Consider the following 19,997-nt stretch of genomic DNA (forward strand, 5'->3'; position numbering starts at 1 on the left):
ATGTTTTAGATTCTTGCATCAGGCATTCTAAGCTTTACAAGCTAAGGGTGATTTAAACCGCTCCTGGAACCTTTGAAAGGGGATGTGCACAGACCTCAGCAAAGGAGAACATTAGTAACAGGGAAGTGTGAATGGAGTACATCAGAGTGCTTGATGCCTAGTGGTTTGCAAAATGAAGTGGGATATATGGGAAGTGACCAAGATTCCTTGGAGGAAGGTGAAATTAATTCTGGAGGAGAAGAAGAGGGTAGTTTAAAAATGTTTTTTAATAAGTTAGAAAAGAGGATTTTCCAAAGTCAGAAATCAGCTTGGAGTGCTTCCTGAGATGTTAGGTGCCTTCATGGACCATCCCTCAGGTGGAGCCAGGCGACCGCCACATACACCGTCGGCAGCTTCAAGATTTCTAAGGTCTTCTCTCACAGCAGGTACAAGCTGGAGAGATACATTTTCTGGATGGAATAAATTACAGTTTTATAGAGCTATTGGTTCAGGAACCAATGAGAGAGTGAGCAATTTTAGATCTAATTCCCAGTGGAGCACTATTTTAGCCAAAATATCCTCAATCAAAAATTGGAAGAAATAAGATTTAAGCATAAGCATTGGCAAGTTAAATGTAAGACATTGATAAGACATGCTATGAGAGAATCTGAAAAGAAATTGGTCGAGGAGACAAAAACTCACATTAAAAACTTTAAAAAATATATCCAAAGCAGAAAGCCTGCAAGGCAGTCGGTTGGACCATTAGATGATCGAGGGGTTAAAGGGGCTCTTAGGGAAGTTAAGGCCATTGCGGAAAGATTAAACAATGTCTTTGCTTCAGTGTTTACTGAAGAGGATGTTGGTGAGATACCCGTTCCGGAGAAGGTTTTCATGGGTGATGATTCAGATCAACTGAACCAAATCATGGTGAACCTGGAAGATGTGGGAGGCCTGATTGACAAACTGAAGAATATTAAATCACCTGGACCGGATGGTATACACCCCAGGGTTCTAAAAGAACTAAAAAATGAAATTTCAGACCTATTTCAATTAATTTGTAACTTATTAAAATCATCCACTGTACCTGAAGATTGGAAGATGGCCAATATAAAATTCTGGAAATACTTGATTGAATAGGTGGTACTTTAAAGCTTTTTTGATTTTTTGGGGATTTGACAGAGTTCTTAGGTTAGGAGGTCTTGAGTTCTAGAGGATAGGACCTGAGATGGAAAAAGCCCGTTCACGTGTTATAACTAATCTTGTTAATTTTGGTGAAAAAGTGTGTAATAGAAATTGATTTTTAGACCTTAAGTTTCCAGCTGAGGTGTACAAATGCAGGTTAGCTGATAACCAATCATTGTTATTGTTTATAATGTTATATATAATAGATAGAATTTTGTATTTTATCCGCCATTTTACTGGGAGCCATTGTAAATTGAATAGTGTGGGGAAAATATGTTCAGTTATTTTTGTAATTGATATTAGCTGAGCTACTGCATTTTGTATTCGTTTTAGAGGTCGTGTGGTAGTTAGAGGAAGTCCATCGTAGAGCGAGTTGCAATAATCAGTGCTTGTTAGTATAAGAGACTGAAGGACTGTGCGAAAATCAGAAGAATCTTGAATACTGTGTGCAGTTCTGGTCACCGCATCTCACTGGAGAAAGTGCAGAGAAATGTTACCAAAATGATAAGTGGCATGGAACGGCTGCCCTATGAAGTAAGGCTAAGGAAGTAAGGCTAAGTTCAGTTTGGAGAAGAGATGACTGAGGAGAATATAATAGAGGTCTACTAAATCATGAAAGGACTTTAAAAATTTAATGTAAATCACTAATTTACTCTCTCAGATACTAGAAGGACTAGGGAGCACTCCATGAAGTTAGCAAGTAGCTCATTTAAAACGAATTGAAGAAAATGTTTCACTCGGCGCATAGTTAAGCTCTGGAATTCATTGCCAGAGGATGTGGTTACAGCAGTTAGTGTAACTGGGTTTTAAAAAGTTTTGTATAAGTTCCTAGAGGAAAAATCCATAAACTGCTATTAACTAATAAGTAATTTTAGCTTGAGATTTATTTAATGTTTGGGTACTTGCCAGATACTTGTGACTTGGTTTGGCCACTGTTGGAAACAGGATACTGGGCTTGATGGACCCTTGGTCTGACTCAGTATGGCAGTTATGTTCTTATATATCACAAATTAAGAATATCCTTGCATTTTTACAAAAAGGCCTAGAAAAGGGTCTGGCATTTAATTTTTTAAGGTACAGACTACGGCAATCTCAAGTGTCAAGGGATTGCTCAGATCCAATAGATCGGATCATTTAGTGTATGATGATCTACCAAAATGTGACGAATTCGCAAATTTTTTCCTAATGAAAGAAGAACAGATTTGGAAAGAATTATTGGTATCCAAAAGTCAGGAATTTAGTGGTATTTCTGATGTGAATAAGGAATTGTTGGATGACTGATTTTTGTCTAAAATGAAAATTACTAATTGTTTATTAGATCCATGTTCCTCAATCCTATATTTGGATTTTTTAGACAAAGTGTTGGAAAGAATTCTGGTTATTATTAATGTGTCTCTGGAATTGAGTGAGGTCCCTTCTCTTTTGAAAAAAGCGGTGATTTTGAAGATAGATCATTTAGAACCAAGGGTTTGTAAAAATTATAGCCCAATCTCCAATTTACTGTTCTTGGCCAAGGTTTTAGAGAAGTTAGTTTTTAGGCAAATTTCAGATTATTTGATAGAAAATAATATTTTGGATGATGCCCAGGAAGGATTTAGAAAACATTGTAGTACAGAGACTTTAATGATCTCTTTGAGAGAAAAACTGCTCCTTGCATTGGATAGAGGTGAAACATCTTTACTAGTTTTGATAGATCTGTTCAGTGTGTTTCATCTGGTAGACCATTCAATATTATTACATAGGTGTAAACTAATAGGAATTAAAGATCAGGCTTTGAAGTGGTTCTTAAGGTGTTTTTTTACACTCGAGAACAATGAATCTCGAGTTGGGGCTCCTCAAGGTTCAACCCTTTCTCCTCCTCTTTTTAATTTGTTTTTGGTTCTGCTAGGAAATTTGATAAGATCATTTGCGTTTTGCCCATTTATTTACACGGACGACATTCAAATTTTGGCCTACTTTGAAAATTTGTCATCAGATGTGGTAAATAATTTAAACAGCTGTCTCCAAACTATTACTCAGTGGTTTGTGGAGAATAAATTAATCCTAAATTCAGATTAGATAGAATTACTGAAAATTGGATTAAGAGAGTTGCCGTTGGGTGTTAACTTTGAATGGATCTCAGTTAGTCCAAAATGACTTTGTTAAATCTTTGGGAGTGATTCTTGAAGCAGATTTCTCCTTTGAAAAACATATCGCTTATGTGGCACGTAATGTTTATCCAAAATTGAAAATGTTGAGACAACTTAAACCATTTTTGGGTTTGAAGGCACTTGCTTATGCATTAATCCCATCTTCATTGGATTATTGCAATGCAATTCTTTTAGGTTTACAAAGTAAATTTGTTCGTAAAGTGATTATACAAGTGTAATACCTGCAGTACCTGAATGTAATCTGCTTTGAAATGCTAAAAAAAATGTGAAAAGCTGAATATAAAAATATAAAAAAAAGTAATTGAGACTACTGCTGCTAAACCATTATTATATGAATTACACTGGTTACCGATCGTGGATAGATCTATCTTATTTGGTGCTGGCTTTTAAAGTGTTAAATGGTATGGTTTTCTTGAGTGGAATCAAAAAGAAACCTACGCTCGACTGGGGGACAATATTTAAGATTGCCCCGAGTGAAAAAATGTAAACATCCACGTTTGGGTGCTAGATCATTTGTTAATTCCATTACTAGTATATGGAATTCCTTACCTAGGGAGGTGAGAGAAGAGAACAATTTGCTGAGATTTTGAAAAAAAATAAAAGTCTGGTTTATGTCAACAAATATGAGGATGTATTTGTTTATGGATAGGAGGCGTGCGCATGTTATAAAATCGGGGGTCGGCGCAGGCAAGGGGGTGCACAATTGTGCACCTTGGTGCGCCAAGCCCGCTCCAAGCTGCTCTGCCTTCCCCCATTCCCTACCTCACCTTCCCTTCCCTCTCCCGCCCTTTCACCCCTACCTTTTTCGTCTTATTTTTTGTTACAAAACTTACTTCAGCCCTAGGACTGAAGTTGCGCATGCCAGCCAACTGCCGGCACGCAATCCCTGGCACAGCAACCGTGCGGAGGCCTCTGGCCATGCCACCGCCCCTTTTTGTAAGCCCTGGGGCTTTACGCACATCACCGGGTCTTTTGAAAATAGGCCCAGCATGTACATAACCCTTTGAAAATCCGGCCCATTATTTTTTGTTTGTGTATGTTTGAATTGGGTGTGTTTTTTTTATTTTATGAATATTTTTATCGAATTTGTTTTATTTTGTACATCACTTTAGGCAATAAGATTTTAATCTGGAAAGCGATTTATAAATGCTAATAAATAAAAAAGGAGTTAATGGTCTAACTATAGCCTCAAGCAAAGATGCGATACGTTTTTTTGAGTGGCGTGAAACATGTGCATCCGCCACTTAGATAATCCCAAACCGGAGTTTGAATTTAGTCTTACAGTTGCTTGTAGGAAATCCTTTTTAGCTTTTCAAAAAAGCAACATTGAAGGATTTGACATTTGAAGACTGTTTTTAGTAGCAATTACATTGGCAAGACGTGTTTCAGAGCTGCACATTTTCTCTTGCCAGGAGCCTTATCTATGTTTTTGCAAGGGGTCAGTTGTTCTTTAGACTAGTTCCTTCATTTTTGCCAAAACTGTTGTCAAATTTTCATTTCAATCAGAAAATTATTTTACCGGTGTTTGAGAAGAAAAATTGAGAGCAGATAAAATTAATTTGAAGTTATTGGATCTTAAACACTGTCTGACAATATTATTTGCAGTTGACAACTGATTTTTGGAAAGCAGAAAAATTGTTTGTGCAGTTTAGAGGTCAACACAAGGGACAGGTGGTTTCAAGAGCATCTACTGCAAGGTGGATAAAGGAAGCTATATTCTTAGCTTATTTGGTGCAAGGTCACAAGCCTCCATAGTTTCTTAAGGCACATATTACAAGAGCACAATTGGCATCATGGTAGAAAGGGGAATGCTGGATCCAGTTGATAATATGTAAAGCAGCAATTTGGACAACCTTGAGTCATAAGAACATAAGAAATTGCCATGCTGGGTCAGACCGCGGGTCCATCAAGCCCAGCATCCTGTTTCTAACAGAGGCCAGGAGCCTCTGTTGGAAAGCAGGATGCAATTTTTCGAGCAACTGTTGTAAAGCAGGATGCAGTTTTTGGAGCAACTGTTTTAAAAGCGGGATTAACATCTAACCCAACCTAATTATAAGGGTTTTGGTTCTTCCCATCTGTTCCTGACTGATGGAGCAAAAGGCAAAGAAGAAGAAGTTAAGCCTTCCTGTTAATTTTCTTTTCTTTACTTCTGTCACCAGTCAGGAAACCCACCCAGGAAATTTTGAGAGTGATTTTAGATATTTCCTAATAAGTCAAGCAATTGTTTATTGCCTTAAGGTTTCAAAGTTCTTTAGAAATGTTTTGTCTTTCTTAGGGAGAATTTATTGGTTTCCTTCAATTACTTGTTTATACATTTATTAGCTTTGGGGTAGATTTTCTAAATCTACGCACGCGCGCGCGAACAAAATTACGCTGGATTTTCTAAGACACGCACGTATCCGCGCGTGTCTTATAAAATCCGGGGTCGGCGCGCAAGGGGGTGCACATTTGTGCAACTTGCGCGCGCCGAGCCCTGCGCGCGCTGCCCGTTCCCCTCAGAGGCCGCTCCAAAATCGGAGCGGCCTCGGAGGGAACTTTCCTTCTACACCCCCCCCCGCACCTCCCCCTCCCCTTCCCTTCCCCTACCTAACCCACTCCCCCGACCCTATCTAACCCTTCCCCCTACTCTGTCGCCAGTGGCTGGATGAGAGGACAAACCCATCTGTTCTTGACTGGTGTCACAGAAGCAAAGGAAAGAAAATTAACAGGTAAGATAAACTTCTCCTTTTAAAACAGCACACAAACCTGGAAGTGTTTCATTCAGATTTGATTTTGCTCTTTTCTTTTAGGGCTATATGTATTAGGATATTTTCCCAGAGATAGAACATGGGAAAAACCTTTCATACAATCTGGCCCTTAGTTGCCATTAATTTGAAATGGTTTTACTATTTTGGTTGGTGTTTTAGGTGTATAAAGATGACACACAATCCCACTCATTTCCATCATTTCATTTGCTCGGATTCTGCTGCACTGGTTAAAGATCCCCTTGAAAAGGATATAATTTTTCATATATACATAAATGAAGAAAACTACTATTCTTTGGTATCAGTGATAACTGATTTCTCCCTACCCTGCTTTTTCTGTTGGATAGTGCATTGTTAATCTATTGCCCTTAAAACAATTCAAGTTGCTCAAGAACATTGTAATGCTTTTCACTACAGTATTAAGTAGAAGGGGAAATAAATGGAAATATTCCAGTAAAACACATCTCAAAAAATTTGTAAAAGTTTAGGAGACAAGAAAAATTAAAGTGTTAATCTCTAAACATTTACTTTTGGTTTGCCTAGTAAATGTTTCAGTTCAATAACTTAGAGCACAGATGTCAAAATCTCTAGTGCTATTCAATCCCAAGTGACTAAGATTCCAGTTTTGCTACTGCTGTCAACAAATTTTGAGAGTATGAAAAGTTACAGAGGTAACAGTGTTTTAACTGATTTCCATAATATAGAGCATGGATGACCTGGAAAAGAATCATGAGGGCCTTCTAACAGGTGCACAGATTGAACTGCGTAAAGAAATGACTATGTTACAAAAGAAAATCATGATGGACACTGTGAGTACTGCAGAAATAGAAAACCAGCACATTAATTGCATGCCACTCAGAAAAAACACCCTTTATTTTACTAGTGAATCTGATAGTAAAAAAAATATGTTACATTTGTATAAACATATGTTACATTTGTTCAGTATTTCTCTCTCTTCTACAGCAACAGCAAGAGATGGCAAGTGTTCGCAAGTCACTTCAGTCCATGTTATTCTGATGGTTCACTGAAGAAATAACTTGTACCTAAGTAACATGATACAATTAAAATTAGAAATGTAAATGTTATTTTAAACCCCCGTATTTCATGTTATGATTTATATGTTGTAATTTTACAAAGTTAGCACCTGTTTAACTGTTATTTCCTATTTTACTTCAAATAAAATTTAACATTGTTACAATTACCAATGCTGATATGCTCAAATATGAAAAGACTTCACTGATGCTGGTGTATTTTCCTTATTTTGCTTTTCTCTTTTAATGTGCAACTTGCTACTGATGCTGCATAGCTTTGGTGATTTGGATATATGTTTTGTATGGTTTGCAATCCTGAACATATTCCAAGGTTTTTAGGAACACTATAATTTTTGTTTTGTTTCCCTGTTGCAAATCTGCAAAAATGAGTGCATTTTCATGTTTGTGGATAAAGCTCATCTTCATATGGTTGGGCCGACACTGAAAAATAATAAAGACTATAGGCTTGCTTCAGGCTGTTATTCACATCTCATCCATAAAAAGAATATATGTACTGTTAGTCTGCATCATAAAATCCAAATATGTTCTAAACAGAATTGAGCCTAGTTAAATGCAGGGTCAAACGATAAAAATTCAGAGATCCAGCTTCATTAAATAAGAAACTAAACTCATCCCTTAGATTAAGTATTGTACAGTACTTATTACTGCAGTCAAATTATGCTATTGGATCCTCTCTTTATAACAATTGAAATGTTTCCTAGTCCATTTTTTAAGGAGTAACTATTGAATTTATTCTCTTTCATTATTTGGCATAAGTAATGGCAGATCCCTGAACACCAGAAATCAAAAAAAGTTCAATGAAATCTTTATTTAGGGTTTGTTTGTTCTAGGCACAGAATAAATCAAGACCTTTAGCCCAGTTTCTTCTAAATTATTGTTGCGCAGAACTCTCAGCTTCCCCCATGAGTAAGTGCCAGTGGTGTGAATCTGGCATCTTGCAATCAATTAGCAAACCAACTATGGTTCTACATAACTGAAGCACTTCTTGAGTGGGGAGGGGGAGAACTTTTATCCTCAAATAGCTATATTTTAACTTTTTTATGTTTTATGACAATGTACTTATAGCTGTTATGAAATTGTATCTTGTAATCCGCTTAGCACGTTTGTTTGCTATAGGCGGAATATAAATATTTTTAAATAAATACATAGATATACATTTTGTTACCAGTTACTATAGTTTGTATTTTTCAGTTTGCAAAAGGATGTACAAGAGGAATATGAAAATCTGAGACTAAATTCCTTGTCCTTCTGCTCCACCAGTCAAGAACATGTGGGTTTAGTCCTCTCATCCAGCAGTAGAATGCAGAGTTGTTTATTTTCTTTTTTGATGACACTACCTGTATGTATGTCATCTATGGAACCAGATAGAGCCAGTGTTCTCTGCCTCCAGCTATTGGATGGATGGTTGTGGAAAGCCTTGACCCAGTTTTTTAATTGAAGGGAATTTTTATGGCCATTTCATGGTTTATGGCAGCAAGGCAATAGCTGTGCTGATACAGAAGTAGCCAAGGGATACGTTGCTTTAGGTTTTTTCCACCTTGTCCATTAATAGGTTGTGTAATAAAGAATCTTGGAAGGAGTAGGTATATGAGGTTCTAGTAGCACCACACTGGCAGCAAAGAACATGGTATGATTATCTAAGCAGATCGATAGTGGATCGACCATTGCATTTACAAGGCATAATGGGTTTCCCATTACTACCGGTTCTGGTGAAGGAGAACCCATTTCCGTTCTCGTTACATTTTTTGACAAGGAGTTACACACCTTAATCTTACATTGAGGCCATTGATACTATTATGGAATTTGAATTTTTGTAGTGAGCACATTAGCAAGCCCTCCTTAGGAGCCATTAGAACAAGCAACTCTGAAGGACTTGACATTGAAAACTGCGTTCCTGTTCATACCCAGATCAGTCCAGACAAGTGGGTTTTGCATGCCTACCAGCAGGTGGAGGCAGAGAACAAAACTCTGAGGCACTGCTACATTAACAGAGAATGCAGTCCCTCTGTATTTGTCTACAGCAGATGGTAGAGGTGCAAACCTGCAGTCTGACAAAAAAAAAAATCTAGATTAGATTTGAGAGAGACATTTTGGAAGACATTTCAGAGGTTCCCTGAGGTGTTAGACTCCTTTGTGGACCATCCCTCAGGTGAAGTAGGGCAACCGGGGGGTTGGAAACCCCTGACTGGTGTTCATCCTCGCCTGACCAGAAGTCCTGATAGCCAGGGTACTGGCTCCCTCATGGCTTCTGATGTCTCCTCCTAAGTCTTAGCTGGCCCATCAGGGGTACTCTGTTTGACTATTAAGCTGTTGCAACGGCTGAAGGAGCAGTCTAAGGCGGCAAGTGCGCCTGGGACAGCAGGAGCTGTTGGCACTTTCAGGAGGGGAAGGTTGAGATATTCCCTTCTCCCCAGGGGTTTGGGGGATCCTGGTTGAGTTGGTAGGGTGGGTATGGCTTAAATTTGCCTTGTGGGCCATTTGGGCCACCATGGGGCTCTGTTGTCACCACGCTGGTGGCCCTCATGTTTTTTCCCGTGCACCACCTGAGCCGATTTTTTTGGTAAGTGATGCACAGCGTTGCAGCCGCGTGTGCGGCCTGCTGGGCCTATTGTGTGTACACACGGCCCCACATTTTCAGCCGTGTGTGCGCCACATATGTGCATGCGGCGCTGCATTTTCAGCCACGTGTGCAGCCTACATCGGAGCACCCCTGAATGTCTAATGGCACTAAAGCCGAATGATGCAGCTTGTGGGGTCTGGTCTGCACAGCTCAGCAGTAAATCCCTGTCTTTGGCTGTATGGCAGGAGAGGAAGGAACCTCTACTTGGGGGGGGGGGAGCCTTGGAGAAGAGGGCCCTCCGTTCATCAGTGGCCATGGCTATTGTTCGGGGGGGGGACGGGGACGACCTTGGGGTGCCTATGGCCGCCAGAGACTCCAGGGATTCCCCTCCCCCTCTGTCACCTGTGGTGCAGGAGGGTCAGGATGGGGAAGGGGATTCGGACAGCAGCCTTCTTGAACAGGGGGCCCCGAAGATTTCTTGCCAGAGTTTGTTTTGCTCCTCCATAAGACCTTCCTAGCAGGGAAGGGGGTGGGAGTCAAGTGTCCAAATGATAGACTTCCTCATCGTGCTTCCAAAAGTCCTAATGTGGTCTCTTTCTGGAGGGACCGGGGATCTGCCTTAATGCCTGGGTTTGGGTCGAGCTGGTTCAGAGGCTGGTCCCAGGGATGGGGAGGATTCTGATGGTATTTCCAGAGGATCCTTTGGATTTGCAGAGACCCAATCCAGATGTGGACGCAACCCCGAATGCGGACCCGGGTACGAATAAGGATGATCCAGAACCAGATGAGTTTCCTGTGCCAGAAGGATATAACCCTAGGGTGGTTCGTTTGTTTACGAAGGATGAATTGTGTTCCCTTATTCCTCAGGTGTTTCAGGAATTGAGGGTTAAGGTAATCCAGGAATAGTCGGATAATGAGGGCATGAATTTGGTCCTGGATGGGCTGCGGAGCCTGCCTAGGGCTTTTCCCTTACCTAAGAAGATTCGCAAGTTGGTGAACTGGAAGTGGGACTTTCCGGAAGCAGGTCTAAAGGTCGGCAGGGCAATGGCTAAGTTTTATCCCCTGATGGACGAGACCTTAGAGCTCCTGTGGGTTCCGAAGGTGGATGCGGTGGTTTCAACGGTGACCAAGAAGACGACCATCCTGGTGGTGGGGACTGCCACCTGGAAAGATGTTCATGACCGCAAATTGGAGATTCAATTGAAGCAGATGTTCGAATTTTCCACTTTGAGTCTCCGAGCTGCAGTTTGTGGCAGCATGATGCAGAGGGCTTGTTTGTGCTGGGTGCAGAAGGCACAAGAGCAAGCCTCATCAGGGGATGTCAGTTGACTGTGCGCTTGGAGGCTGAAGTGGCTTATGTCGCAGATGCACTTTATAACTTGGTGCGTACTTCGGCCAGGAGCATGATCTCGGCAGTAGCGGCTCTCAGACTTTTGTGGTTGTGAAATTGGTCAGCAGATATGTGGTCCAAGGCACAGCTGTGTAATCTTCCCTTTAAGAGGAAACTCCATTTTGGGGAAGATTTGGATCAGCTGATGAAGAATTTGGGGAGAGTCCAAAGGGAACAGGTTGCCTGAGGATAGGAAAACCAGCAAGAAGGTGTTTCCGCGTCGGTCCCGGGAATTGCATAGGTTCTGGTCAGGCAAGCCCCTCTCTGGTGCGGGAGCAAAGCAGTCGGTGGGACAGCAGCAGTCCTTTTGAGGCGCCCGCAGATCTTCCACGGATGGTGCCGGCCAAGGGGTTGGTGGTGGAAAGTAATTCAAATGAAGCCAGCATTGCCCATTCTTCCATAGAAGCGGTAGGGGGCAGATTGTCCATTTTTTACGAGATGTGGGCCAAGATTACCTCAGACCGCTGGGTTCTAGAAGTGGTGCGAGATGGCTACACACTAGAATTTTCTTGCCCTGTCATGGAAGCCTTTCTAGAGTCCCACATCGTCTCCCGAAGCAAGCAAGAGGCAGTGTGGGGGAATCTGCTGAGTTTTCTAAGCTTAAATGCAATAGTTTCCTTCCCAAGGGAGGAGCAGGGATGGGGAAGGTACGCCATTTATTTTGTGGTTCCCAAGAAGGAAGGAACGTTTTAGCCCATTCTCGACTTGCAAAAGATGAACAGGGCCCTGAGGGTTCCACGTTGTCGAATGGAGACGTTAAGAACAGTGATTATAGCAGTCCGCAGAGATGAGTTCTTGGCATCATTGGACCTAACGGAGACGTACCTCCATATTCCCATGCAACAGGTCCATCAGATGTTTCCTTGGTTCATGTTGAGGCAACAATTCCAGTTTCCTGCTCTTCCCTTTGGACTGGCCATGGCGACATGAACTTTCACAAAGGTGATGGTGGTAGTGGCAGTAGCCCTTTGAAGAGAAGAGGTGTTGCTTCATCCATATCTGGATGATTGGCTCGTTCATGCAAAGACGGAGGATGAATGTTTGAGGTCTCTCCAATGAGTCATAGGCACCTTGCAGTTGCTGGGTTGGGTGATTAAATGTGGCAAAAAGTCGCTTGGTGCCTTCCCAGTCTTTGCAATAGCTATGGGCACTTTTTGATACCCAGAAGGGCAGAATGTTTTTGACCACAGGCATGGTGGCGAAGTTACAGGTGCAGGTGACACTTCTGCTTCGACTGTTGATGCCTACGGTCTGGGATTATTTACAGGTTCTGGGGGTCCATGGCTTCCACATTGGATTTGATTCCGTGGGCCTTCGCATATATGAGACCATGGCAGAACACCCTCTTGTCCAAGCAGAATCCCTTGTTGGAGGAGTATCATCTGTCTCTTCCACAAGATTCCAGATCCAGTCTGTCATGGTGGCTCTTGCATCACAACCTGGAAAAGGGAATGGATCTAGAGACCCCGGGCTGGGTGGTGGTGACCACAGATGCCAGTCTCAAAGGTTGGGGAGTGGTGTGCCTGGGGCGGTCTGCCCAAGGGCTTTGATAAGCAGAGGAGAGGGCCTAGTCCATCAATCACCTGGAAACAAGGGCAGTTTGGCAGGTACTGGAGGCCTTCCTTCCCCAGATCAGAGGCAAGATGGTTCGGGTATTCTCGGACAATGCAACGACAGTGGCATACATCAACTGGCAAAGAGGAACAAAAACTCAAGCAGTGGCTCTGGAAGCTTGCCAATTGTTTATTGGGCAGAACATCTCTAGGGAATAGCGGTGTCACGGGTGCGGACAATGTGCAAGAGGATTTCCTCAGCAGGCAGCAGTTGGATCCAGGCGAATGGGAGTTGTACCTGGAAGCTTGGGATCACATCTGTGCCAAATGGGATGTCCACCAATTGGATCTTATGGCAACGCGGGCCAATGCAAAGACAGTGAGGTTTTTCAGTCACAGAAGAGAAGTAGGCACAGTAGGGCTGGATGCTCTGGTGTGTCCTTGGCCGACAGGGATCCTGCTTTATGTGTTTCTTCCATGGCCACTCGTCTGGCGGGTTCTGCGGTGCATAGAGTCACATCCTGGGTCGGTGGTGCTGGTGGCCCCAGAGTGGCCGAGGCGCCTGTGGTTTGTGGATCTCGTAGTAGAGGGACCCCTCAGGTTGGCCCATCTTCCCCGCTTGCTGTGGCAGGAGCCCATATTTTCGATTTGGGAGGATCACTTGTGTCGCAACGTGGCTTTTGAGAGGTGACGGTTGCGTCTGAAGGGCTATTTGAAACAGGTTATTTCTACCCTCCTCCAGGCTCGGAGACCCTCTACCTCTCTTGACATATGTCAGGGTCTGGAAGGTCTTTGAGTTGTGGTGCCTACAGCAGAAATTGGCTCCCCTATCTGTTGATGTTCCTCAGATTTTAGGCTTTTTGCAGGAGGGATTGTCTAAGGGTTTAGGCTTATAGCTCCCTCCGCATGCGGTTATCTGCTTTGGGTTCCCTTAGGGGCAAGGTGCAGGGGAGGTGTTTGGCCTCTCATCCTGATGTGGTTCGATTCCTGAAAGGGGTAAAGCATTTGCTGCCTCCAGTTCAGAGGTTGTGTCCGGATTGTAGCCTCAAACTGGTTCTGCGAATGCTCTGTGGTGCACCCTTTGAGCTTTTGAGAAGGGCGACGTTGAAGGACCCGACATTAAAGACAGTGTTTCTGGTGGCTAAATGTTCTGCCAGATGGATTTTGGAATTGCAGGTTGTGTTGGGCAGGGGTCCTTTTCTGTTGTATTTCTAAGGATGGGGTCACGTAGTGAACGGTCCCCTTCTTTCTTGCCGAAGGTGGTGCCCTTTTTTCAAGTCAATCAGACAATGGATTTTCCGGCTTTTCCGGAGTGGGTTAAGGATTCTTCTCAAGAGAGAGAACTGCATCTTTTGGATGTGCGATGGACTCTGCTGTAGTATCTGAAGATCAGTAATTCGTTTCGGAGCTCAGATCGCCTTTTTGTGATCAGTGACACAAAGAAAGGTGATAAGGCCTCAAAGGCCTTGATTGCTTATTGGCTGAATGAGGCCATTTGCTCTGCTTATATTTGTAAGGGTCGCAAGATTCCAGTGAGATTGAAAGTGCATTCTACAAGAGCGCAGGTGGCCTCTTGGGCAGTGTCAGTTGCTATCTTCCCAGGAGATTTGTAGAGCAGCAGCATGATCTTCACTTCATACTTTCACCAGACATTACAGTTTGGACGTGCAGGCACAGGAGGATGTGTCCTTTGGTGAGTGTGTTGCATATGGGTCTTTCAGGTTCCCGCCCAGTTTTGCTTGGGTACATCCCACTTGTCTGGACTGATCTGGGTATGAACAGGAAAGAAAAATTGGTACTTACTGCTAATTTTCATAATACCACAGATCAGTCCAGAGACCCTCCCCGTTGCTGCCAAAAGACTGCATTTCCTGATAGTCAATGTAATATATTCCAAAGAGCTTGTTTTTACAGTTTGTACATATGGTTTTTTGGATTTCTAGATGTGACAGAGGCTTCAGTGCAGGGGGTTCCAACCCTGCCCTGGAGAGGTTTTTAGGTTCTAATCTTTGGCTTGGGTACAGGTCAATACTGAGGAACTGCAGGTGGCACTCTTGATTATGTAGCAGTGCCTAAAGGTTTTTGTTCTCTGCCTCCATCTGCTGGTAGGGATGCAAACCCCACTTGTCTGGACTGATATGTGGTATTTTTACAAGAACAAAAATTAGCAGGTAAGAACCAATTTTCCTTTTTGTCAATTTCCTCAGCAAAATGCATTTTAGAGTTGCAATCTTTCTTGCAAGGCTCCCTTTCTAAGGTTTAGTAAGGATTCTGTAATGCTGAGACTTATTCCATCCTGCTTACAAAAGGTGGCTTTAGCATGCCATTTAAATTGCATTATATTACCATCTTTCGATGAGATTAGTTCAACATTTTAGATTTCAGTTATTAAATGTTTGTGTTGTTTCCTAGTTGCCATAATTAAAATTGGGCTTTGACAATAGTATACTGGCTATATCTGGTTCCATGTATGACATATATACAGGTAGTGTCATCAAAAAATAAAATAAAAAGCTCTGCCTCCAACTGCAGTATGAGGGGACTAAATCCACATGTTCTTGACTGGGAGAGCAGAAGGAAAGGAAATTATCAGGTAAGTTAATTTCTCCATTGTTCTAATTTTTGTAGGTACTGTAAAAACAGATGACTATATGGGTCCAAATGGAAACCTTTTCCTGTGACATATATCCTGCACTTTAGGAAGGAAGAGCTAGGAAGGGCTGAATCAACCAGTCTATTTGGTTTAAATAAAACCAAGTTTTCCCACACAGGTCTAAATTCATTGCTTATATGCCATCCTGTAGTTTAACTAAAAAATATATGCTGTGAACGGGATGTTTTACCAAACCATGCCAACAAGAAGTGGAAGAAAGCAAGTTTTGTTAATATTTGGTTGAAATAAAAATGTAATAATGAAGATTTACCATTACTAGCTCAAAAAGTTGAGATAAACAAATGACAAAATTTATTTACACTTCTATCAAAATTAATGGTTGAAAATGTCAAGATTTAAGTCTAAAATTATGTTACAATACGCATGCTGCTGGTTTTCTATATACCTTTACAAAACATAGTAACAGCACAATAGGTATGAGTAGACTTCTGCAACTCCATAGCCATGCAGGAATGTTTGATCATATGAGTTCAAGGGATTTATTCATTGAAATGTTGTACCATTTTCGCTTTGCTGGAAAAATTAGCTCCTGTTTTGCACCAAAAAAATGAAAATAATGGGATGCTTTTGTTGATAAATCTGGGACAGATTTTGCACTGGTTCAAAGCTTTAATAAATAATCTGTTATTGTCTATAAAGATTCATAATTAAATAAAACCATTGGTATTTTAGGAGGTCATTTTCAAAGCCATTTACCATATATACTCATGTGTAAGTCAAGAAATTTCTGCCAGAAAATAGGCCCAAAAATTTTGGGTCAACTTCTACAGGCATACTGTTTTTTCACTTATACTGTAACGTTCCCGATGTATACACATACGTATGCGCCAACTGCCGAAATTGAGCAGAATTTGCTGCGATATTAGCAGATGCTTAACTTATTCAGTTAACTCTGAGGGTCATTTATCATTTGTGTTAAGGCCCTAACGCATGCGTTATTTACCGCATTGTGCGTTAGTATGCAAATTTCACATATACTATGCAAGTGGGAGGAGTTTGGGTGGAGTTAATGGTAATGAGCAGCTCCTAACGTCAAATGTGATAAAAGTAACACACAATGGAAATAACCAGCTGCTGGAGAGAAAGTGCCTCCGAAATGATCACACACAAGTTTAGTATTTAGACCACTGTAAGAGGGGGCACTAGTAACTAGGGGTGAGGTTTGGGGGGGGGGGGGGCAGATTGACTTCCACAGTCAAAGGTATGAACAGCAGTTGCCACCAGTGAAGATTTTCTGTCATCTGGAGTGATGAAAGCTAGGTAGAGTACATTGTACAAATCAATTCTTCTTTGACCTTTCATCACTCCAAATGACTCTCACTCATTCACTCACTCGCAGCCCGAACTGGTATTTGCAATAAAAACCTTTTTGGCTAATAACGCCAAATAATGTGTGAAAATAATGCGGGAGTGCAATAAATGTATCATGCCTTGCAGAAAAGATCTATGCAATGCAATATCAGGGAAATTAGCCTAACCACACACTCCCTCTTTTTTTTTTTTTTTTTAAATCGCAGGCACTATTCCCGGGGTCTGGTCATGCCGCTGACCTGACCTAAAGTTAGCATGCTATGTGACATTTTTTAATAAGGACATGGCTTTTCTTGAATTCTTAACGATAGATCACTCATTTTAAACCTCGACTTATACACGGGTCAATGCATTTCAATGGATTTTGGACTCTAAATCACCTGTCGACTTATACACAAGTATATATGGCACCTCCATAAAACCCAGTTTTAAACATGTAAACTGTTGTTTTAAAATTGACCCGGGCTCAGTGTGCACAAAATACATACATAACCTGATTTCAGTGTGCACTGAGGATAGGTTCCAGAGGGGCAGAGCTGGCACTTTTTAAAATCAAAAAGTACATGTGTATACCGTATAAGGTTCCACCCTCCGAAGAGGTGTAACTTAGTGAATGTATAACATATTCAGCCAATTACTGGAGAATTTTCAAAGGAAATTTGAGCGTATAAGCTTGCTTTGAAAACACTCAAAGTCTATGGATACTATATGCGAGCTGTTTGAAAATTACTCTCCCTATATCTTGTAGAGTTTCCTCTAGCTATGCAGAAGTCTGATTTTACTCTTACAGTTATAGTTCAAGTAGTAAATAGTATTCATTTATAAGGTTTTAAAGACAACTTATTAGCAAACATTTTTACAATTTTATTAACAAAAAAAAAAAAAAAGAATGTGCTTTAAAATATCTAAATACTCTAGCTGGCTATGTTTAAAATACACTTGGTCAATAGCTGCTTGAAGCTATTTGCACTTTATCCAAGCACCAGTAATTAAAAGTCCTGCAAATTCCTTTTACAAGTAACAGAACTATATAAATATGCCCAGTAGTAGGAGAAGGAGGAGATTAAAAAACAGAGCTTTAGATATCACTCTTATTGTAATAATACTTCTAGTTTTAAAAAAGTCAGCTTACACATGTTGAAAGAAATTGCAATATTCAAATTACTTTCAAAAACAAGTCCATACAGATTCCCTAGGTAGAGTTACTATTGGTTTGAAAGGCCAGCTACTATTGTAGCTGGTTATTGGGGAAGCAGTTATAGTATTTTATTTGAGACTGTCTCAGATCACATTGCAGAATCTGTATATTCATATCTACAATTTCCAAACTTCAAGTTCAGGTGGATTTAAACTGACTCATTTTTGTTCCCTTCTTCTGTCAGAGAATATAATAGTGCAATACATGATAAAATAAAAAGGTATCCACAAATCGAAGCTTGAATAAAGAAATAAATTAGGTCTTTCACTGAAGTGAAACAGGAGTTTTATGTGCAGTTTGCATAGTTTTGTCCTAAGACTTGTGTTTTCCCCAGAGAAAGCTCATTGCCTTTGAGCTAGTCTGCAGTTTAACTACAGTGTTTTAAAGATCAAACACAAACTGAGGCTTGAGGTTTTTACTAGAGTGAGGCTTGGATAGCATATTTCCCAGTATATTTAGGGAGCTGTAAGACTAACATCCTGCAATGCCATTGGTCAAAAAGCTATTGCTAATATTTTGTGCCCTGATTGGCCCTTCAGACACAATGCATAGAGAACTCGCTCCAAAGTTGCTGGAACTCTCCAGTCTTGACTGGGAGTATAGATAGATCACATCTGTGTCAAAGCCCTGTTCCAGCTCATGTAGACAGCTGTTTCCTGATGGCTCCAGGCATTGCTAAGTATAGTGAAATTTGTTTAGTTAGCATTTATTGTATAAATCTTTGTTAGTTCACTTGTTACTGATTAAGTCACATCTTTTCCTGTTCACTGTACCTGCTATTGTTGTTAAACTCTTTGGTTTGTAAGCTGTGTTTGTCCTGGACAGATTATGAGCCCAGTATTTTCTCTATTTCGTCTGTGGTTGCATTTCTAGGAAGTGTGTGTGACCCCCTAGGTTGTGTGGTGTTAGTGTCCTAGAAACCACTAGGAAATTTCTTATTAGCGGGGTACTTGCCAGAGGCAAGCAGGAACCCAGTTGATGGGTGGGAAGTTGCCAGTCTAGGGGCATGTACACAGCTGTAGAAAGGCCTGTTTAGTGCATGGTGAGACCCTCTAAGCGTCCAAAGGGTTAATACTGAATGGGTGTTAGGGGTAGCACTGAAGCTTTACTTGGAATTGAATTGTTGTGCTTTCTGTGTCTTATCATCTTATTTGGTGACTTTAATGCAGGCTTGCCCACGGCGGTGCACCAGATACTTTTCACAAATAAAAAATAAATGTTTCATTACACCTGCTACAAAGATAATATTCTAACATTTCCTTCCAGGACATAGCATCTATCAAAGGTGTAATTTGGCATGATACCTCTGCAATTACTAAATGACACTATTAAGCTTATTAATATGTTTAAGGTAATATTAATCTCTTTGCAAACTTTAGACTGAAATTTTGATTGACAAGTAATATAGATAACAGATACTGAGCTCACTGGATCACATGGAACAGAGCCTGCTGCATACCTCCACAACCAGCAGGAGTCCAGAATTCAAGATACCTATTTCTCACTGTCATATTACAGAGCCTAGAAAACCTATTTCACATTGTGTAAAAAGAGACCAACCCAAACGGTTAGGTGACAGATGTTCTAAAAAGTATTTCATGGCTGCATGAACAATATTTATTAGGGCATCTTTCCTCCAAGGGACTGTATCTTTCCTCACAAAAAACATGAAGTAAAGATGATTGAGGTATAGTAATATTTGAGAACAACAATTTCCTATTGTGAATTTTGGGAAAAACTTGCAATGGTTGTTTCCATTAATTAAATGGCTAACATGTCTTCAATCAGAGTATTTCTTTAAAATTGTTATAGAATCTGAAGGACTTGTCAGCTTTTAATTTAATCTGAAATCTAATTAGATATTCATACTATCCAAATTAATGAGTTTTTGGTTTTTTTTTTTAATAATTTTCATTTTCTTGATATGCTTTATCTATATTAATAAAAGGGAGTCCATTTCCCTCATCTGCTCCTCCAGTTGCTCTTCCTTCTCCCTGTGGGCTAATTGTCAGTCACCATGATTTTGAACCTGCTCAGGAGCGTGGAGAGATGAAATTTTGAAGACATTTATTTGTAGATGAGCTGCAATCTGTAAGCATACACCAGTGCAGTACTGCAGCAAATCAATCAAGGAAATAAGCTAGAATAAAAAAAAAAAAGACAAGTTAAAAGAAGGGCTATATGAAACATTCAGGCAAAATGAA

At 40.9% G+C, this 19,997-nt stretch overlaps 2 protein-coding genes across 8 annotated transcripts in view; one reads left to right on the forward strand and one right to left on the reverse strand.

The window, feature by feature from the left end:
- The window catches only part of LOC115090512 (synaptonemal complex protein 3-like), a 189,151-nt gene extending 181,895 nt beyond the window's left edge, over positions 1-7,256 (forward strand). For all 4 annotated transcript variants that reach the window (XM_029599706.1, XM_029599704.1, XM_029599705.1 and 1 more), the window contains 2 exons: positions 6,760-6,864; positions 7,019-7,256. In XM_029599706.1, coding sequence (XP_029455566.1) covers positions 6,760-6,864; positions 7,019-7,072 — 159 coding nt within the window. In that variant the 3' untranslated portion in view covers positions 7,073-7,256. The remainder of the gene's footprint in view (positions 1-6,759; positions 6,865-7,018) is intronic.
- Positions 6,905-19,997, reverse strand: part of CHPT1 (choline phosphotransferase 1) — a 79,387-nt gene continuing 66,294 nt past the window's right edge. Inside the window, exons 8-10 of one of the 4 annotated variants that reach the window (XR_003856409.1) lie at positions 19,823-19,933; positions 15,670-15,813; positions 6,905-7,098 (exon numbers count right to left, since the gene is read on the reverse strand). Coding sequence is in view for 3 of the 4 variants with exons in the window: in XM_029599710.1 (XP_029455570.1) it covers positions 15,745-15,813; positions 19,823-19,933 (180 nt within the window). In the remaining variant the exon portion in view is untranslated. Of the gene's footprint in view, positions 15,814-19,809; positions 19,934-19,997 lie in introns of all 4 variants that reach the window. The other 3 variants (XM_029599710.1, XM_029599711.1, XM_029599712.1) reach the window with 3 other exon arrangements.

This window comes from Rhinatrema bivittatum, chromosome 4 (assembly GCF_901001135.1).
Source record: "Rhinatrema bivittatum chromosome 4, aRhiBiv1.1, whole genome shotgun sequence".
Classification (NCBI taxonomy): Eukaryota; Metazoa; Chordata; class Amphibia; order Gymnophiona; family Rhinatrematidae; genus Rhinatrema; species Rhinatrema bivittatum.